The 19,839-nt window shown below is 50.0% G+C and overlaps 1 protein-coding gene across 8 annotated transcripts in view; it reads right to left on the bottom strand.

Moving 5' to 3' along the window:
* The window catches only part of LOC115114733 (rho GTPase-activating protein 12-like), a 182,779-nt gene that overhangs the window by 25,192 nt on the left and 137,748 nt on the right, over positions 1-19,839 (bottom strand). For 4 of the 8 annotated variants that reach the window (XM_065013699.1, XM_065013700.1, XM_065013705.1 and 1 more), the window contains 5 exons: positions 18,704-18,838; positions 16,968-17,036; positions 15,441-15,521; positions 13,334-13,395; positions 9,951-10,032 (listed from right to left, as the gene is read on the bottom strand). In XM_065013699.1, coding sequence (XP_064869771.1) covers positions 9,951-10,032; positions 13,334-13,395; positions 15,441-15,521; positions 16,968-17,036; positions 18,704-18,838 — 429 coding nt within the window. The remainder of the gene's footprint in view (positions 1-9,950; positions 10,033-13,333; positions 13,396-15,440; positions 15,522-16,967; positions 17,037-18,703; positions 18,839-19,839) is intronic. The other 4 variants (XM_065013704.1, XM_065013706.1, XM_065013703.1 and 1 more) reach the window with 3 other exon arrangements.

Raw genomic sequence — 19,839 nt, 5'->3', positions numbered from 1 at the left:
GGAGGGATGGGGCGGAGAGGAGGGATGGGGAGGAAAGGAGGGATGGGGCGGAGAGGAGGGATGGGGCGGAGAGGAGGGACGGGGCAGAGAGGAGGGACGGGGGGGCGGAGAGGAGGGACGGGGCAGAGAGGAGGGATGGGGTGGAGAGGAGGGACGGGGCGGAGAGGAGGGATGGAGAGAGGAGGGATGGGGCGGAGAGGAGGGATGGAGAGGAGGGATGGGGGCGGAGAGGAGGGATGGAGAGGAGGGATGGGGGCGGAGAGGAGGGATGGAGAGGAGAGGAGGGACGGGGCGGAGAGGAGGGATGGAGAGGAGAGGAGGGACGGGGCAGAGAGGAGGGATGGAGAGGAGGGATGGGGCAGAGAGGAGGGATGGAGAGGAGGGATGGGGCAGAGAGGAGGGATGGAGAGGAGGGATGGGGCAGAGAGGAGGGATGGAGAGGAGGGATGGGGCGGAGAGGAGGGATGGAGAGGAGGGATGGGGCGGAGAGGAGGGATGGAGAGGAGGGATGGAGAGGAGGGATGGGGGCGGAGAGGAGGGATGGAGAGGAGGGATGGGGGCGGAGAGGAGGAGGCGGAGAGGAGGGATGGGGGCGGAGAGGAGGGATGGGGCGGAGAGACGGGGCAGAGAGGAGGGACGGGGCGGAGAGGAGGGACGGGGCGGAGAGGAGGGACGGGGGCGGAGAGAAGGGACGGGGCGGAGAGAAGGGACTGGGCGGAGAGAAGGGACTGGGCGGAGAGAAGGGACGGGGCGGAGAGAAGGGATGGGGCGGAGAGGAGGGACTGGGCGGAGAGGAGGGACGGGGCGGAGAGGAGGGACGGGGCGGAGAGGAGGGACGGGGCGGAGGGACGGGGAGGAGGGACGGGGCGGAGAGGAAGGATGGGGCGGAGAGGAGGGACGGGGCGGAGAGGAGGGACGGGGCGGAGAGGAGGGACGAGAGGAGGGACGGGGCGGAGAGGAGGGACGGGGCGGAGAGGGAGGGACGGGGAGGAGAGGAGGGACGGGGAGGAGAGGAGGGATGGGGAGGAGAGGAGGGATGTGGCAGAGAGGGAGGGATGTGGCAGAGAGGAGGGGGGTGGGGAGGAGGGACGGGGCAGAGAGGAGAGACGGGGCGGAGAGGAGAGACGGGGCGGAGAGGAGGGACGGGGCAGAGAGGAGGGACGGGGCAGAGAGGAGGGACGGGGCAGAGAGGAGGGACGGGGCAGAGAGGAGGGATGGAGAGGGGAGGGACGGGGCAGAGGAGGTAAGTTATTTTACCAGGTAAGTTGACTGAGAACACATTGTTATTTGCAGCAATGACCTGGAGAATAGTTACAGGGGAGAGGAGGGGGATGAATGAGCCAATTGTAAACTGGGGATTATTAGGTGACCGTGATGGTTTGATGGCCAGATTGGGAATTTAGCCAGGACACCAGGGTTAACACCCCTACTCTTATGATAAGTGCGATGGGATCTTTAATGACCTCAGAGAGTCAGGACACCCGTTTAACGTCCCATCCGAAAGACGGCACCCTACACAGGGCAGTGTGGGGTCATTGGGATATTTTTTTAGACCAGAGGAAAGAGTGCCTCCTACTGGCCCTCCAACACCACTTCCAGCAGCATCTGGTCTCTGATCCAGGACCAACCCTGCTTAGCTTCAGAAGCAAGCCAGCAGTGGTATGCAGGGTGGTATGCTGGGTGGTATGCAGGGTGGTATGCAGGGTGGTATGCAGGGTGGTATGCGACTCCATTATCCACAGTATTAGACTTAAAAAGAATCATCCAGCGATCAAACACTGTTTACCAGGGGGCAGGTTACCGACGTTAAGGCTAATCTGTTTACCAGGGGGCAGGGTACCGACGTTAAGGCTACTCTGTTTACCAGGGGGCAGGGTACCGACGTTAAGGCTAATCTGTTTACCAGGGGGCAGGGTACCGACGTTAAGGCTACTCTGTTTACCAGGGGGCAGGGTACCGACGTTAAGGCTACTCTGTTTACCAGGGGGCAGGGCTACCGACGTTAAGGCTAATCTGTTTACCAGGGGCAGGGCACCCGACGTTAAGGCTAATGTGTTTACCAGGGGCAGGGTACCGACGTTAAGGCTAATGTGTATACCAGGGGGCAGGGCTACCGACGTTAAGGCTAATCTGTTTACCAGGGGGCAGGGTACCGGGGGGCGTTAAGGCTAATCTGTTTACCAGGGGGCAGGGTACCGACGTTAAGGCTAATGTGTTTACCAGGGGCAGGGTACCGACGTTAAGGCTAATCTGTTTACCAGGGGGCAGGGTACCGACGTTAAGGCTAATGTGTTTACCAGGGGCAGGGTACCGACGTTAAGGCTAATGTGTTTACCAGGGGGCAGGGCTACCGACGTTAAGGCTAATCTGTTTACCAGGGGGCAGGGTACCGACGTTAAGGCTAATCTGTTTACCAGGGGACAGGGTACCGACGTTAAGGCTAATCTGTTTACCAGGGGGCAGGGTACCGACGTTAAGGCTAATCTGTTTACCAGGGGGCAGGGTACCGACGTTAAGGCTAATCTGTTTACCAGGGGGCAGGGTACCGACGTTAAGGCTACTCTGTTTACCAGGGGGCAGGGTACCGACGTTAAGGCTAATCTGTTTACCAGGGGCAGGGTACCGACGTTAAGGCTACTCTGTTTACCAGGGGGCAGGGTACCGACGTTAAGGCTACTCTGTTTACCAGGGGGCAGGGTACCGACGTTAAGGCTAATCTGTTTACCAGGGGCAGGGTACCGACGTTAAGGCTAATCTGTTTACCAGGGGGCAGGGTACCGACGTTAAGGCTACTCTGTTTACCAGGGGCAGGGTACCGACGTTAAGGCTAATCTGTTTACCAGGGGGCAGGGTACTGACGTTAAGGCTAATCTGTTTACCAGGGGCAGGGTACCGACGTTAAGGCTACTCTGTTTACCAGGGGCAGGGTACCGACGTTAAGGCTAATCTGTTTACCAGGGGCAGGGTACCGACGTTAAGGCTAATCTGTTTACCAGGGGGCAGGGTACCGACGTTAAGACTAATCTGTTTACCAGGGGGCAGGGTACCGACGTCAAGGCTACTCTGTTTACCAGGGGGCAGGTTACCGATGTTAAGACTAATCTGTTTACCAGGGGGCAGGGTACCGACGTCAAGGCTACTCTGTTTACCAGGGGGCAGGGTACCGACGTTAAGGCTAATGTGTTTACCAGGGGGCAGGGCTACCGACGTTAAGGCTAATCTGTTTACCAGGGGGCAGGGTACCGACGTTAAGGCTAATCTGTTTACCAGGGGGCAGGGTACCGACGTTAAGGCTAATCTGTTTACCAGGGGGCAGGGTACCGACGTTAAGGCTAATGTGTTTACCAGGGGGCAGGGCTACCGACGTTAAGGCTAATCTGTTTACCAGGGGGCAGGGTACCGACGTTAAGGCTAATCTGTTTACCAGGGGCAGGGTACCGACGTTAAGGCTAATCTGTTTACCAGGGGGCAGGGTACCGACGTTAAGGCTAATCTGTTTACCAGGGGGCAGGGTACCGACGTTAAGGCTAATCTGTTTACCAGGGGCAGGGTACCGACGTTAAGGCTAATCTGTTTACCAGGGGCAGGGTACCGACGTTAAGGCTACTCTGTTTACCAGGGGCAGGGTACCGACGTTAAGGCTACTCTGTTTACCAGGGGCAGGGTACCGGCGTTAAGGCTAATCTGTTTACCAGGGGGCAGGGTACCGACGTTAAGGCTAATCTGTTTACCAGGGGGCAGGGTATCGACGTTAAGGCTAATCTGTTTACCAGGGGCAGGGTACCGACGTTAAGGCTACTCTGTTTACCAGGGGGCAGGGTACCGACGTTAAGGCTAATCTGTTTACCAGGGGCAGGGTACCGACGTTAAGGCTAATCTGTTTACCAGGGGGCAGGGTACCGACGTTAAGGCTACTCTGTTTACCAGGGGCAGGGTACCGACGTTAAGGCTAATCTGTTTACCAGGGGCAGGGTACCGACGTTAAGGCTAATCTGTTTACCAGGGGCAGGGTACCGACGTTAAGGCTAATCTGTTTACCAGGGGCAGGGTACCGACGTCAAGGCTACTCTGTTTACCAGGGGGCAGGTTACCGATGTTAAGACTAATCTGTTTACCAGGGGGCAGGGTACCGACGTCAAGGCTACTCTGTTTACCAGGGGGCAGGTTACCGACGTTAAGGCTAATCTGTTTACCAGGGGGCAGGGTACCGACGTCAAGGCTACTCTGTTTACCAGGGGGCAGGGTACCGACGTTAAGGCTAATCTGTTTACCAGGGGGCAGGGTACCGACGTTAAGGCTAATCTGTTTACCAGGGGGCAGGTTACCGACATTAAGGCTAATCTGTTTAAACGGGGGCAGGGTACCGACGTCAAAGCTACTCTGTTTACCAGGGGGCAGGGTACCGACGTTAAGGCTAATCTGTTTACCAGGGGGCAGGGTACCGACGTTAAGGCTACTCTGTTTACCAGGTGGCAGGGTACCGACGTGAAGGCTAATCTGTTTACCAGGGGGCAGGGTACCGACATCAAGGCTACTCTGAAGATGGTGCTGGCTAAAGATAAAACTGGGGCAGGGTACCGACGTTAAGGCTAATCTGTTTACCAGGGGGCAGGGTACCGACGTTAAGGCTAATCTGTTTACTAGGGGGCAGGGTACCGACGTTAAGGCTAATCTGTTTACCAGGGGGCAGGGTACCGACGTTAAGGCTAATCTGTTTACCAGGGGGCAGGGTACCGACGTTAAGGCTACTCTGTTTACCAGGGGGCAGGGTACCGACGTTAAGGTTACTCTGTTTACCAGGGGGCAGGGTACCGACGTTAAGGCTAATCTGTTTACCAGGGGGCAGGGTACCGACGTTAAGGTTACTCTGTTTACCAGGGGGCAGGGTACCGACGTCAAGGCTAATCTGAAGATGGTGCTGGCTAAAGATAAAACTGGCAAGTGTAGAGAGTATAGGGATATTGTTATCCACGTCGGCACCAACAATGCTAGGATGAAACAGTCAGAAGTCACCAAGCGCAACATAGCGTCAGCGTGTAAATCAGCTAGAAAGATGTGTCGGCATTGAGGAATTGTCTCTGGCCCCCTCCCAGTTAGGGGGAGTGATGAGCTCTCCATCCTAGCTAGAGGGGTGCTCTCATCTTATCTACCAACATAGACAGGGCTCTAACTCCTCTAGCTCCACAATGAAATAGGGTGCAGGCCAGGCAGCTTAGTGGAGTCTGCCACTAGCACAGTCAGTGTAGTCAGCTCAGCTATCCCCATTGAGGCGGTGTCTGTGCCTCAATCTAGGTTGGGCAAAACTAAACATGGCGGTGTTCGCCTTAGCAATCTCACTGGGATAAAGACCTCCTCCATTCCTGCCATTATTGAAAGAGACTGAAATCGCACATCTGAAAACATGGCTACTTCTTTTAGATCCCTCACTTCAAAGGCAGGAATAGTCAATGAACTAATCACTGATCATAATCTTGATGTGATTGGCCTGACTGAAACATGGCTTAAGCCTGATGAATTTCCTGTGTTAAATGAGGCCTCACCTCCTGGCTACACTAGTGACCACATCCCCTGTGCATCCAGCAAAGGCGGAGGCAAAAAAAAAATATATATATATACTGTTTTTTCATCTTTTGAGCTTCCAGTCATGAAATCTATGCAGCCTACTCAAATCACTTTTTATAGCTACTGTTTACAGGCCTCCTGGGCCATATACAGCGCTCCTCACTGAGTTCCCTGAATTCCTATCGGACCTTGTAGTCATGGCAGATGATATTCTAATCTTTGGTGACTTTAATATTCACATGTAAAAGTCCACAGACCCACTCCAAAAGGCTTTCGGATCCATCATCAACTCAGTGGGTTTTGTCCAACATGTCTCTGGACCTACTCACTGCCACAGTCTGGACCTAGTTTTGTCCCATGGAATAAATAGGACAAAACCCACTGAGTCAACATTGAGGATCTTCATGTTTTTCCTCATAATCCTGGACTATCGAACCACCATTTTATTACATTTGCAATCGCAACAAACAATCTGCTCAGACCCCGACCAAGGATCATCAAAAGTCGTGCTATAAATTCTCAGACAACCCAAAGATTCCTCTACGCCATTCCAGACTCCCTCCACCTACCCAGGGACGTCAGAGAACAAACATCAGTCAACCACCTAACCGAGGAACTCAATTTAACCTTGTGTAATACCCAAATGCAGTCACTCCCCTAAAAACAAAACATTTGTCATAAGAAACTAGCTCCCTGGTATAAAATCAGAAATACCAGAGCCCTGAAGTATACTAAAGTCCTGAAGTATACCAGAGTCCTGAAGTGTACCAGAGCCCTGATGAAGTATACCAGAGCCCTGATGAAGTATACCAGAGCCCTGATGAAGTATACCAGAGCCCTGAAGTATACCAGAGCCCTGATGAAGTATACCAGAGCCCTGAAGTGTACCAGAGCCCTGAAGTGTACCAGAGCCCTTTAGTATACCAGAGCCCTGATGAAGTATACCAAAGTCCTGAAGTATACCAGAGCCCTGAAGTGTACCAGAGCCCTGATGAAGTATACCAGAGCCCTGAAGTGTACCAGAGCCCTGAAGTGTACCAGAGCCCTGAAGTGTACCAGAGCCCTGATGAAGTATACCAGAGCCCTGATGAAGTATACCAGAGCCCTGATGAAGTATACCAGAGCCCTTTAGTATACCAGAGCCCTTTAGTATACCAGAGCCCTGATGAAGTATGCCAGAGCCCTGATGAAGTATGCCAGAGCCCTGATAAAGTATACCAGAGCCCTGTTAAAGTATACCAGAGCCCTGATGAAGTATGCCAGAGCCCTGATGAAGTATACCAGAGCCCTGATGAAGTATACCAGAGCTCTGATAAAGTATACCAGAGCCCTGATGAAGTATGCCAGAGCCCTGATGAAGTATACCAGAGCCCTGATGAAGTATACCAGAGCCCTGATGAAGTATGCCAGAGCCCTTTAGTATACCAGAGCCCTGAAGAAGTATACCAGAGCCCTGATGAAGTATACCAGAGCCCTGATGAAGTATACCAGAGCCCTGAAGAAGTATACCAGAGCCCTGAAGAAGTATACCAGAGCCCTGAAGAAGTATACCAGAGCCCTGAAGAAGTATACCAGAGCCCTGAAGAAGTATACCAGAGCCCTGAAGTATACCAGAGCCCTGAAGTATACCAGAGCCCTGAAGCAAGCTTCCAGAAAATTGGAACGGGAATGGTGCTACACCAAACTGGAAGTCTTCAGACTAGCTTGGAAAGACACTACTGTGCAGTATCGAAGAGCCCTCACTGCTGCTCGATCATCATATTTTTACAACTTGAGGAGAATAAGAACAATCCAATATGTATTTTTGATACTGTCGCAAAGCTAACTAAAAAGCAGCATTCCCCAAGAGAGGATGGCTTTCACTTCAGCAGTGATGAATTCATTAACGTCTTTGAGGAAAAGATCATGATCATTAGAAAGCAAATTACGGACACCTCTTTAAATCTGCGTATTTCTCCAAAGCTCAGTTGTCCTGAGTCTGCACAACACTACCAGGACCTAGGATCAAGGGAGACAAGTTTTTTAATACTATATCTCTTGACACATTTTTGAAAATAGTCTTGGCCTCTAAACCGTCAAGCTGTATACTGGACCCTATTCCAACTAAACTACTGAAAGAGCTGCTTCCTGTGCTTGGCCCTCCTATGTTGAACATAATAAACGGCTCCCTATCCACCGGATGTGTACTAAACTCACTAAAAGTGGCAGTAATAAACCCTCTCTTGAAAAAGCCAAACCTTGACCCAGAAAATATCAAAAACTAAATCGGCCTATATCGCACAGATTATATAATGGATACGAAACGCTTTAGTCTGGTTATAGACCCCATCATAGCACGGAGACTGCACTCGTGAAGGTAGTAAATTACCTTTTAATGGCGTCAGACCAAGGCTCTGCATCGGTCCTCGTGCTCCATTCTTTTTTAGAGATTATAATTTGGTCAACACGGGTAAATTCAGGCCTGGTTTAGATCTTATCTGTCGGAAAGATATCAGCTTGTCTCTGTAGATGGTTTGTCTTCTGACAAATCAACTGTACATTTCGGTGTTCCTCAAGGTTCCGTTTTAGGACCACTATTGTTTTCACTATATATTTTACCTCTTGGAGATGTCATTCGGAAACATAATGTTAACTTTCAATGCTTTGCGGATGGTCACACAGCTGTACATTTCGCTGAAACATGGTGAAGCCTCCTTACTGTCCCTAGAATTTCTAAGTAAACAGTTGGAGGCAGGGCTTTCTCCTATAGAGCTCCATTTTTATGAAATGGTCTGCCTACCCATGTCAGAGACGCAAACTCGGTCTCAACCTTTAAGTCTTTATTGAAGACTCATCTCTTCAGTAGGTCCTATGATTGAGTGTAGTCTGGCCCAGGGGTTTGAAGGTGAACGGAAAGGCACTGGAGCAACGACCCGCCCTTGCTGTCTCTGCCTGGCCGGTTCCCCTCTCTCCACTGGGATTCTCTGCCTCTAACCCTATTACGGGGGCTGAGTCACTGGCTTACTGGGGCTCTTCCATGCCGTCCCTAGGAGGGGTGCGTCACTTGAGTGGGTTGAGTCACTGATGTGATCTTCCTGTCTGGGTTGGCGCTCCCCCCTTGGGTTGTGCCGTGGCGGAGATCTTTGTGGGCTATACTCGGCCTTGTCTCAGGATGGTAAGTTGGTGGTTGAAGATATCCCTCTAGTGGTGTGGGGGCTGTGCTTTGGCAAAGCGGGTGGGGTTATATCCTGCCTGTTTGGCCCTGTCCAGGGGTATCATCGGACGGGGCCACAGTGTCTCCCGACCTCTCCTGTCTCAGCCTCCAGTATTTAAGCTGCAGTAGTTTATGTGTCGGGGGCTAGGGTCAGTCTGTTATATCTGGAGTATTTCTCCTGTCTTATCCGGTGTCCTGTGTGAATTTAAGTATGCTCTCTCCAATTCTCTTTCTTTCTTTCTCTCTCGGAGGACCTGAGCCCTAGGACCATGCCTCAGAACTACCTGGCATGACTCCTCCTTGCTGTCCCCAGTCCACCTGGTCGTGCTGCTGCTCCAGTTTCAACTGTTCTGTCTGTGGCTATAGAACCCTGACCTCTTCACCGGACGTGCTACCTGTCCCAGACCTGCTGTTTTCAACTCTCTAGAGACAGCAGGAGCGGTAGAGATACTCTTAATGATCGGCTATGAAAAGCCAACAGACATTTACTCCTGAGGTGCTGACCTGTTGCACCCTCGACAACCACTGTGATTATTATTATTTGACCCTGCTGGTCTTCTATGAATGTTTGAACATCTTGGCCATGTTCTGTTATAATCTCCATCCACCACTCAGAGCCTGGTTCCTCTCTAGGTTTCTTCCTAGGTTTTGGCCTTTCTAGGGAGTTTTTCCTAGCCACCGGGCTTCTACACCTGCATTGCTTGCTGTTTGGGGTTTTAGGCTGGGTTTCTGTTTCAGCACATTGAGATATCAGCTGATGTAAAAAGGGCTTTTTCAATACATTTGATTGATAGATTGATGGGGAGAGGAGGGATGGGGGAGGAGGGATGGAGGAGAAGAAGGACAGAGGAGAGGAGGGACAGAGGAGAGGTGGGATGGGGGAAGGAGGGATGGAGGAGAGGAGGGACGGAGGAGATTAGGGATTGAGGAAAAGAGGGGCACCACTCACCCAGCTGGCCCCGCCCCCCTGGCCTTTGGCAAATAGCAGACACCACTCACCCAGCTGGTCCCCCCCCTGGCCTTTAGCGAATAGCAGACACCACTCACCCAGCTGGTCCCGCCCCCTGGCCTTTAGCGAATAGCAGACACCACTCACCCAGCTGGTCCCGCCCCCTGGCCTTTAGCGAATAGCAGACACCACTCACCCAGCTGGTCCCGCCCCCCTGGCCTTTAGCCAATAGCAGACACCACTCACCCAGCTGGTCCCGCCCCCCTGGCCTTTAGCAAATATCAGCGAGGAGCCCTGGAGAACCGTCCAGGATGACGTCCAGTTCTTCCTGTAAACACACAAACACACAGACACAACACACAGATATAAACACAACACACAGACACAACACACAGATATAAACACAACACAGAGACAACACACAGACATAAACAACACACAGACACAAACACAACACACAGATCCAAACACAACACACAGACATAAACACAACACACAGACATAAACACAACACACAGACACAACACACAGATATAAACACAACACACAGATACAAACACAACACACAGATACAAACACAACACACAGACACAACACACAGATATAAACACAACACAGAGACAACACACAGACATAAACAACACACAGATATAAACACAACACACAGATCCAAACACAACACACAGACACAACACACAGATACAAACACAACACACAGATACAAACACAACACACAGATAAACACAACACACAGACACAACACACAGATAAACACAACACACAGATACAAACACAACACACAGATACAAACACAACACAAAGATACAAACACAACACACAGATACAAACACAACACACAGATACAAACACAACACACAGATACAAACACAACACACAGACACAAACACAACACACAGACACAAACACAACACACAGACATAAACAACACACAGATATAAACACAACACACAGACATAAACAACACACAGATACAAACACAACACACAGATACAAACACAACACACAGACATAAACAACACACAGACATAAACAACACACAGACATAAACAACACACAGACATAAATAACACACAGACATAAACAACACACAGACACAAACAACACAGAGACACAAACAACACAGAGACACAAACAACACACAGACATAAACAACACACAGACATAAACAACACAGAGACATAAACAACACACAGACATAAACAACACACAGACATAAATAACACACAGACATAAACAACACACAGACACAAACAACACAGAGACACAAACAACACACAGACATAAACAACACACAGACATAAACAACACAGAGACATAAACAACACACAGACATAAACAACACACAGACATAAACAACACACAGACATAAACACAACACACAGACATAAACAACACACAGATACAAACACAACACACAGACATAAATAACACACAGACATAAACAACACACAGACATAAATAACACACAGACATATACAGCAGGTCCGATATCACTCCCTACCCATTCCCTAGGCCATAACCCTTCACTGTTTCCAGATCTGTAAGGTGGAAGCAATACGGGGGGTTTCAACTTGAGACAGGCTGGTTGTGTTGCCCTGAAGGAGCAGTTTTTATACAGGTGTTCTCATCCTGTTTCTATCCTAGCCCAGACCAACTCACCCTACTTTCTGAGGGTGTTCTCATCCTGTTTCTATCCTAGTCCAGTACAACTCACCCTACTTTCTGAGGGTGTTCTCATCCTGTTTCTATCCTAGTCCAGTACAACTCACCCTACTTTCTGAGGGTGTTCTCATCCTGTTTCTATCCTAGTCCAGAATAACTCACCCTACTTTCTGGGGGTGTTCTCATCCTGTTTCTATCCTAGTCCAGTACAACTCACCCTACTTTCTGAGGGTGTTCTCATCCTGTTTCTATCCTAGTCCAGTACAACTCACCCTACTTTCTGAGGGTGTTCTCATCCTGTTTCTATTCTAGTCCAGTACAACTCACCCTACTTTCTGAGGGTGTTCTCATCCTGTTTCTATCCTAGTCCAGTACAACTCACCCTACTTTCTGAGGGTGTTCTCATCCTGTTTCTATCCTAGTCCAGTACAACTCACCCTACTTTCTGAGGGTGTTCTCATCCTGTTTCTATCCTAGTCCAGTACAACTCACCCTACTTTCTGAGGGTGTTCTCATCCTGTTTCTATTCTAGTCCAGTACAACTCACCCTACTTTCTGAGGGTGTTCTCATCCTGTTTCTATCCTAGTCCAGTACAACTCACCCTACTTTCTGAGGGTGTTCTCATCCTGTTTCTATCCTAGTCCAGTACAACTCACCCTACTTTCTGAGGGTGTTCTCATCCTGTTTCTATCCTAGTCCAGTACAACTCACCCTACTTTCTGAGGGTGTTCTCATCCTGTTTCTATCCTAGTCCAGAACAACTCACCCTACTTTCTGAGGGTGTTCTCATCCTGTTTCTATCCTAGTCCAGTACAACTCACCCTACTTTCTGAGGGTGTTCTCATCCTGTTTCTATTCTAGTCCAGTACAACTCACCCTACTTTCTGAGGGTGTTCTCATCCTGTTTCTATCCTAGTCCAGTACAACTCACCCTACTTTCTGAGGGTGTTCTCATCCTGTTTCTATCCTAGTCCAGTACAACTCACCCTACTTTCTGAGGGTGTTCTCATCCTGTTTCTATCCTAGTCCAGTACAACTCACCCTACTTTCTGAGGGTGTTCTCATCCTGTTTCTATCCTAGTCCAGTACAACTCACCCTACTTTCTGAGGGTGTTCTCATCCTGTTTCTATCCTAGTCCAGTACAACTCACCCTACTTTCTGAGGGTGTTCTCATCCTGTTTCTATCCTAGTCCAGAATAACTCACCCTACTTTCTGGGGGTGTTCTCATCCTGTTTCTATACTAGTCCAGTACAACTCACCCTACTTTCTGAGGGTGTTCTCATCCTGTTTCTATCCTAGTCCAGTACAACTCACCCTACTTTCTGAGGGTGTTCTCATCCTGTTTCTATCCTAGTCCAGAATAACTCACCCTACTTTCTGGGGGTGTTCTCATCCTGTTTCTATCCTAGTCCAGTACAACTCACCCTACTTTCTGAGGGTGTTCTCATCCTGTTTCTATCCTAGTCCAGTACAACTCACCCTACTTTCTGAGGGTGTTCTCATCCTGTTTCTATCCTAGTCCAGTACAACTCACCCTACTTTCTGAGGGTGTTCTCATCCTGTTTCTATTCTAGTCCAGTACAACTCACCCTACTTTCTGAGGGTGTTCTCATCCTGTTTCTATCCTAGTCCAGTACAACTCACCCTACTTTCTGAGGGTGTTCTCATCCTACTTTCTGAGGGTGTTCTCATCCTGTTTCTATCCTAGTCCAGTACAACTCACCCTACTTTCTGAGGGTGTTCTCATCCTGTTTCTATCCTAGTCCAGAACAACTCACCCTACTTTCTGAGGGTGTTCTCATCCTGTTTCTATCCTAGTCCAGTACAACTCACCCTACTTTCTGAGGGTGTTCTCATCCTGTTTCTATCCTAGTCCAGTACAACTCACCCTACTTTCTGAGGGTGTTCTCATCCTGTTTCTATCCAAGTCCAGTACAACTCACCGTACTTTCTTTCCATGCTCAGTGATCTTGGTCACGTTGAGAATACCACACTTCTCCGAAGGCTGCAGAGAAACAAAGAGAGAAGTCATCACCACTTGAAGACAGGGCCAGACACAACTGACAGAAAAAAAAAGCAAGACAGGCTGTGTCCCAAATGACACCACATGTCCTATATAGTGCACTACTTTTGACCAAAAGTAGTGCACTATGTAGGGAATAGGGTGCCATATGGGACACAGACACGCAACAAGCAGACCAAACAAACAGAGACAGAAAGCAGTGTTACAGTAGAGAGACAGAAAGCAGTGTTACAGTAGAGAGACAGAAAGCAGCGTTACAGTAGAGAGACAGAAAGCAGCGTTACAGTAGAGACAGAAAGCAGCGTTACTGTAGAGACAGAAAGCAGCGTTACTGTAGAGACAGAAAGCAGCGTTACAGTAGAGAGACAGAAAGCAGCGTTACTGTAGAGACAGAAAGCAGCGTTACTGTAGAGACAGAAAGCAGCGTTACAGTAGAGACAGAAAGCAGCGTTACAGTAGAGACAGAAAGCAGCGTTACAGTAGAGAGACAGAAAGCAGTGTTACAGTAGAGAGACAGAAAGCAGCGTTACTGTAGAGACAGAAAGCAGCGTTACAGTAGAGACAGAAAGCAGTGTTACAGTAGAGACAGAAAGCAGTGTTACAGTAGAGACAGAAAGCAGTGTTACAGTAGAGACAGAAAGCAGCGTTACAGTAGAGACAGAAAGCAGTGTTACATCATCATCATCACCGTGATCATCATCACCACCAGGATCATCACCGGGGATCATCATCAGAATCATCACCGGGATCATCACCGGGATCATCACCAGAATCATCACCAGGATCATCATCATCATCATCATCACCGGGATCATCATCATCACCGGGATCATCATCATCACCGGGATCATCATCAGAATCATCACCGGGATCATCACCAGAATCATCACCGGGATCATCACCAGAATAATCACCGGGATCATCACCAGAATCATCACCGGGATCATCACCGGAATCATCACCAGAATCATCACCGGGATCATCACCAGAATCATCACCGGGATCATCACCAGAATCATCACCGGGATCATCACCAGAATCATCACCGGGATCATCACCAGAATCATCACCGGGATCATCATCATCACCGGGATCATCATCATCACCACCACCACCACTGTGATCATCATCATCACCAGGATCATCACCCTCATCATCATCATCATCACCGGGATCATAATCATCACCAGGATCATCACCCTCATTATCATCATCACCGGGATCATCATCATCATCATCATCACCGGGATCATAATCATCACCAGGATCATCATCATCATCATCATCACCGGGATCATAATCATCACCAGGATCATCACCCTCATTATCATCATCACCGGGATCATCATCATCATCATCACCGGGATCATCATCATCACCAGAATCATCACCGGGATCATCATCATCACTGGAATCATCATCATCACCGGGATCATCATCATCATCACTGGGATCATCATCATCACTGGGATCATCATCATCATCACCGGGATCATCATCATCACCGGGATCATCACCGGGATCATCACCATCACCGGGATCATCACCATCACCGGGATCATCACCATCACCGGGATCATCACCCTCATCATCATTATCATCACCGGGGATCATCATCATCACCGGGATCACCATCACCGGGATCATCACCCTCATCATCACCGGGATCACCATCACCGGGATCATCATCACCGGGATCACCATCACCGGGATCATCATCACCGGGATCACCATCACCGGGATCATCATCATCATCATCATCACCGGGATCATCATCATCACCGGGATCATCATCATCACCGGGATCATCATCATCACCACCACCACTGGGATCATCACCCTCATCATTATGATCAGTTCCATTGCAGGGAGAAGAAGCAGAGTCACCATTGAAGACGGCAACTGAGAAAAGGCCAAAAGGCCGTGGCTGGTCGACAAGTATGGAAGTCAGGAAGCCAGACAGTTCAGGGAAGGGGGAGAGGAGTATACAGAGAACAGAGGGAGCAGCAGGAGAGGGGGATACTAACGGAGGTAGGGGGCTTGGGGGACGAGGGGCCTGAGGAGGCAGAGTCTGGAGAGCCAGGGACCATGGGGCCCAACGCACCGTCCTAGTAATCAGAATGACAACAACACCGACTAATTACTACAGAGAACTGCAGAGACTGGGTTCAAATAATATTTCAAATCTTTCAAATATTTTCAGCGTTTGCTTTAGCCTGCCTGGAGTGTTAGATGGGCGGAGTTTGAACTTTGGCATCTATAACATTGATTCCACGGTGCCAGGCAAGTTCAATCAAGCACATAGAAAGTATTTGTAAAGATTTTAAATAGTATTTGAACCCAGGTCTGCAGAGACTACCATGGTTACCGGGGTAAACCAACACATAAGGAATGAGCTTTTACATGGGACACCAAGAGTTGAGGAAATGGTTGAATGTTAATTAGGTATTTTTAAAATGACAATTAAACCACGCAATGACAGGATATGACACATTTCAATGAAGGAAGCTCATATCACACTAGTGACAGAGAAAGGAGAGGTTGATATATCGTCAGGCTTGTATCACTACTAGATTATAGAAACCAAACAGGTTTAAGGGCATGATAAGTGATCATTGGGCCACGACAGGCGATCATTGGGCCATGATAAGTGATCATTGGGCCACGACAGGCGATCATTGGGCCACGATAGGCGATCAGTGGGCCACGACAGGCGATCATTGGGCCACGACAGGCGATCATTGGGCCACGATAGGCGATCAGTGGGCCACGATAGGTGATCATTGGGCCACGACAGGCGATCATTGGGCCATGATAAGTGATCATTGGGCCACGACAGGCGATCATTGGGCCACGACAGGCGATCATTGGGCCACGACAGGCGATCATTGGGCCACGATAGGTGATCATTGGGCCACGACAGGCGATCATTGGGCCACGATAGGCGATCATTGGGCCACGATAGGTGATCATTGGGCCACGATAAGTGATCATTGGGCCACGACAGGCGATCATTGGGCCACGACAGGCGATCATTGGGCCACGATAGGCGATCATTGGGCCACGGTAGGCGATCATTGGGCCACGGTAGGTGATCATTGGGCCATGATAGGCGATCATTGGGCCATGAGAGGTGATCATTGGGCCATGAGAGGTGATCATTGGGCCATGAGAGGTGATCATGTGAATCAGAAGAGCAGGAATTAAAAGGGAAAGAGCAGCACTCAGTGAAACAAAGAAAGTGATTGGTCTGATTTGATGAGCTCATTCAGTGATCATCATGCTAGACCAGAGGTGGGCAGCTCCCGTCCTCGGGGTCCTGATTGGTGTCACAGTGTTGCCCCAGCTAACACACCTGACCCCAATAATCACCTAATCAGGGTCTTCAGTTTAGAACGCAGTGTGATTAATCAGCTGTGTTTGATAGGATGGAGAAGAAGAGTTACACCAATCAGGCCCTGGAGGACTGAAGTTGTCCACCCAAGTGCAAAATGATTGGCTGCTGGGATTTGAAGGCGGGGTTGTATAAGGCACGGAGGGAGGGGGGCACTGACTTGTGTCTGTCTGTAGGGGTGGGGGCGACCAGAGCCTGTACGGAAACGCCTGATGTTTTTGATGAGCCGCTGCAGAACAGAATCATGAGTCTACAGTGTGTCTACAGTGAGTCTACAGTGTGAGTCTACAGTGAGTCTACAGTGTGAGTCTACAGTGTGAGTCTACAGTGTGAGTCTACAGTGAGTCTACAGTGAGTCTACAGTGAGTCTACAGTGAGTCTACAGTGAGTCTACAGTGAGTCTACAGTGTGAGTCTACAGTGTGTCTACAGTGTGTCTACAGTGTGTGTCTACAGTGTGTGTCTACAGTGTGAGTCTACAGTGTGAGTCTACAGTGTGTCTACAGTGTGTCTACAGTGTGAGTCTACAGTGTGTCTACAGTGTGTCTACAGTGTGTCTACAGTGTGTCTACAGTGTGAGTCTACAGTGTGAGTCTACAGTGTGAGTCTACAGTGTGAGTCTACAGTGTGTCTACAGTGTGAGTCTACAGTGTGAGTCTACAGTATGAGTCTACAATGTGTCTACAGTGTGTCTACAGTGTGAGTCTACAGTGTGAGTCTACAGTGTGAGTCTACAGTGTGAGTCTACAGTGTGTCTACAGTGTGAGTCTACAGTGTGAGTCTACAGTGTGAGTCTACAGTGTGAGTCTACAGTGTGTGTCTACAGTGTGTGTCTACAGTGTGTGTCTACAGTGTGTGTCTACAGTGTGTGTCTACAGTGTGAGTCTACAGTGTGAGTCTACAGTGTGTGTCTACAGTGTGTGTCTACAGTGTGTGTCTACAGTGTGAGTCTACAGTGTGAGTCTACAGTGTGAGTCTACAGTGTGAGTCTACAGTGTGAGTCTACAGTGTGTGTCTACAGTGTGTGTCTACAGTGTGAGTCTACAGTGTGAGTCTACAGTGTGAGTCTACAGTGTGAGTCTACAGTGTGTGTCTACAGTGTGAGTCTACAGTGTGAGTCTACAGTGTGAGTCTACAGTGTGTGTCTACAGTGTGAGTCTACAGTGTGAGTCTACAGTGTGAGTCTACAGTGTGTCTACAGTGTGTGTACAGTGTGAGTCTACAGTGTGTCTACAGTGTGAGTCTACAGTGTGTGTCTACAGTGTGAGTCTACAGTGTGAGTCTACAGTGTGTCTACAGTGTGTCTACAGTGTGTGTCTACAGTGTGTGTCTACAGTGTGTCACAGTGTGAGTCTACAGTGTGTCTACAGTGTGTGTCTACAGTGTGAGTCTACATTGTGAGTCTACAGTGTGTCTACAGTGTGTCTACAGTGTGTGTCTACAGTGTGTGTCTACAGTGTGTGTCTACAGTGTGTGTCTACAGTGTGTCTACAGTGTGTCTACAGTGTGTCTACAGTGTGTCAGTGCAACCCGATTCCCAACTGTGACGCCGGCTGTGTTTGACACACAGGGAACCTGGCATCTTAAACTCACAGGACAATATACTTCAGAGACCTGGTTGGAAGAGAAACGATAGCTATGGAATTAGAGTTGTAGGAAGTGCATCCGTTTTGCTGTCTGGAGATGGATATTAGCAACAGGCTTCTCAAATGACTCTGCTGCATCTCACTCACTATTTCCAGTCTGCATACCAAATAGCATCCTATCCGTCACATAGTGCACTACTACCAGAGACACCTCCTACGTGTCCTGTTCAAAAACAGTGGACTATATAGGGAGTAACATTTGAGACACAACCAGAGTGGCTGAGCGGGCCGTGACAGGGCGTCTGTCTCACCTTGTCGTTGGCGTCCAGCACGTTGCTGCTGTTTGCCCACTTGGTCAGGACGATGGGCTCCACATGTTTCCTATCCAGACTGTGGCTCTTAGGGGTCCGGTCTCCTCCACCAGGTAGAGGGGGGGAGTGTTGGTACTGCAGAGAGGAGAGAGGAGAGGGGAGTGTTGGTACTGCAGAGAGGAGAGAGGAGGGGGGAGTGTTGGTACTGCAGAGAGGAGAGAGGAGGGGGAGTGTTGGTACTGCAGAGAGGAGAGGGGAGGGGGTGTTGGTACTGCAGAGAGGAGAGAGGAGGGGGAGTGTTGGTACTGCAGAGAGGCGAGAGGAGGGGGAGTGTTGGTACTGCAGAGAGGAGAGAGGAGGGGGAGTGTTGGTACTGCAGAGAGGAGAGAGAGGAGAGAGGAGGGGGAGGGTTGGTACTGCAGAGAGGAGAGAGGAGGGGGAGTGTTGGTACTGCAGAGAGGAGAGAGGAGGGGGGGGAGTGTTGGTACTGCAGAGAGGAGAGAGGAGAGGGGAGTGTTGGTACTGCAGAGAGGAGAGAGGAGGGGGAGTGTTGGTACTGCAGAGAGGAGAGAGGAGTGTTGGTACTGCAGAGAGGAGAGAGGGGGGGGAGTGTTGGTACTGCAGAGAGGAGAGAGGAGAGAGGAGGGGGAGTGTTGGTACTGCAGAGAGGAGAGAGGAGGGGGAGTGTTGGTACTGCAGAGAGGAGAGAGGAGGGGGAGTGTTGGTACTGCAGAGAGGAGAGGGGAGTGTTGGTACTGCAGAGAGGAGAGAGGAGGGGGAGTGTTGGTACTGCAGAGAGGAGAGAGGAGGGGGAGTGTTGGTACTGCTGAGAGGAGAGAGAGGGGGAGTGTTGGTACTGCAGAGAGGGGGGGGAGTGTTGGTACTGCAGAGAGAGGAGAGGGGAGTGTTGGTACTGCAGAGAGGAGAGAGGAGGGGGAGTGTTGGTACTGCAGAGAGGAGAGAGAGGAGGGGGAGTGTTGGTACTGCAGAGAGGAGAGAGGAGGGGGAGTGTTGGTACTGCAGAGAGGAGAGAGGAGGGGGAGAGAGGAGAGAGGAGGGAGGAGAGAGGAGAGAGGATGGGGGGAGAGAGGAGAGGGGAGTGTTGGTACTGCAGAGAGGAGAGAGGAGGGGGAGTG

The sequence above is a fragment of the Oncorhynchus nerka genome, linkage group LG9b, assembly GCF_034236695.1.
Source record: "Oncorhynchus nerka isolate Pitt River linkage group LG9b, Oner_Uvic_2.0, whole genome shotgun sequence".
NCBI lineage: Eukaryota > Metazoa > Chordata > Actinopteri > Salmoniformes > Salmonidae > Oncorhynchus > Oncorhynchus nerka.
This window is presented reverse-complemented; position numbering and strand designations above follow the sequence as displayed.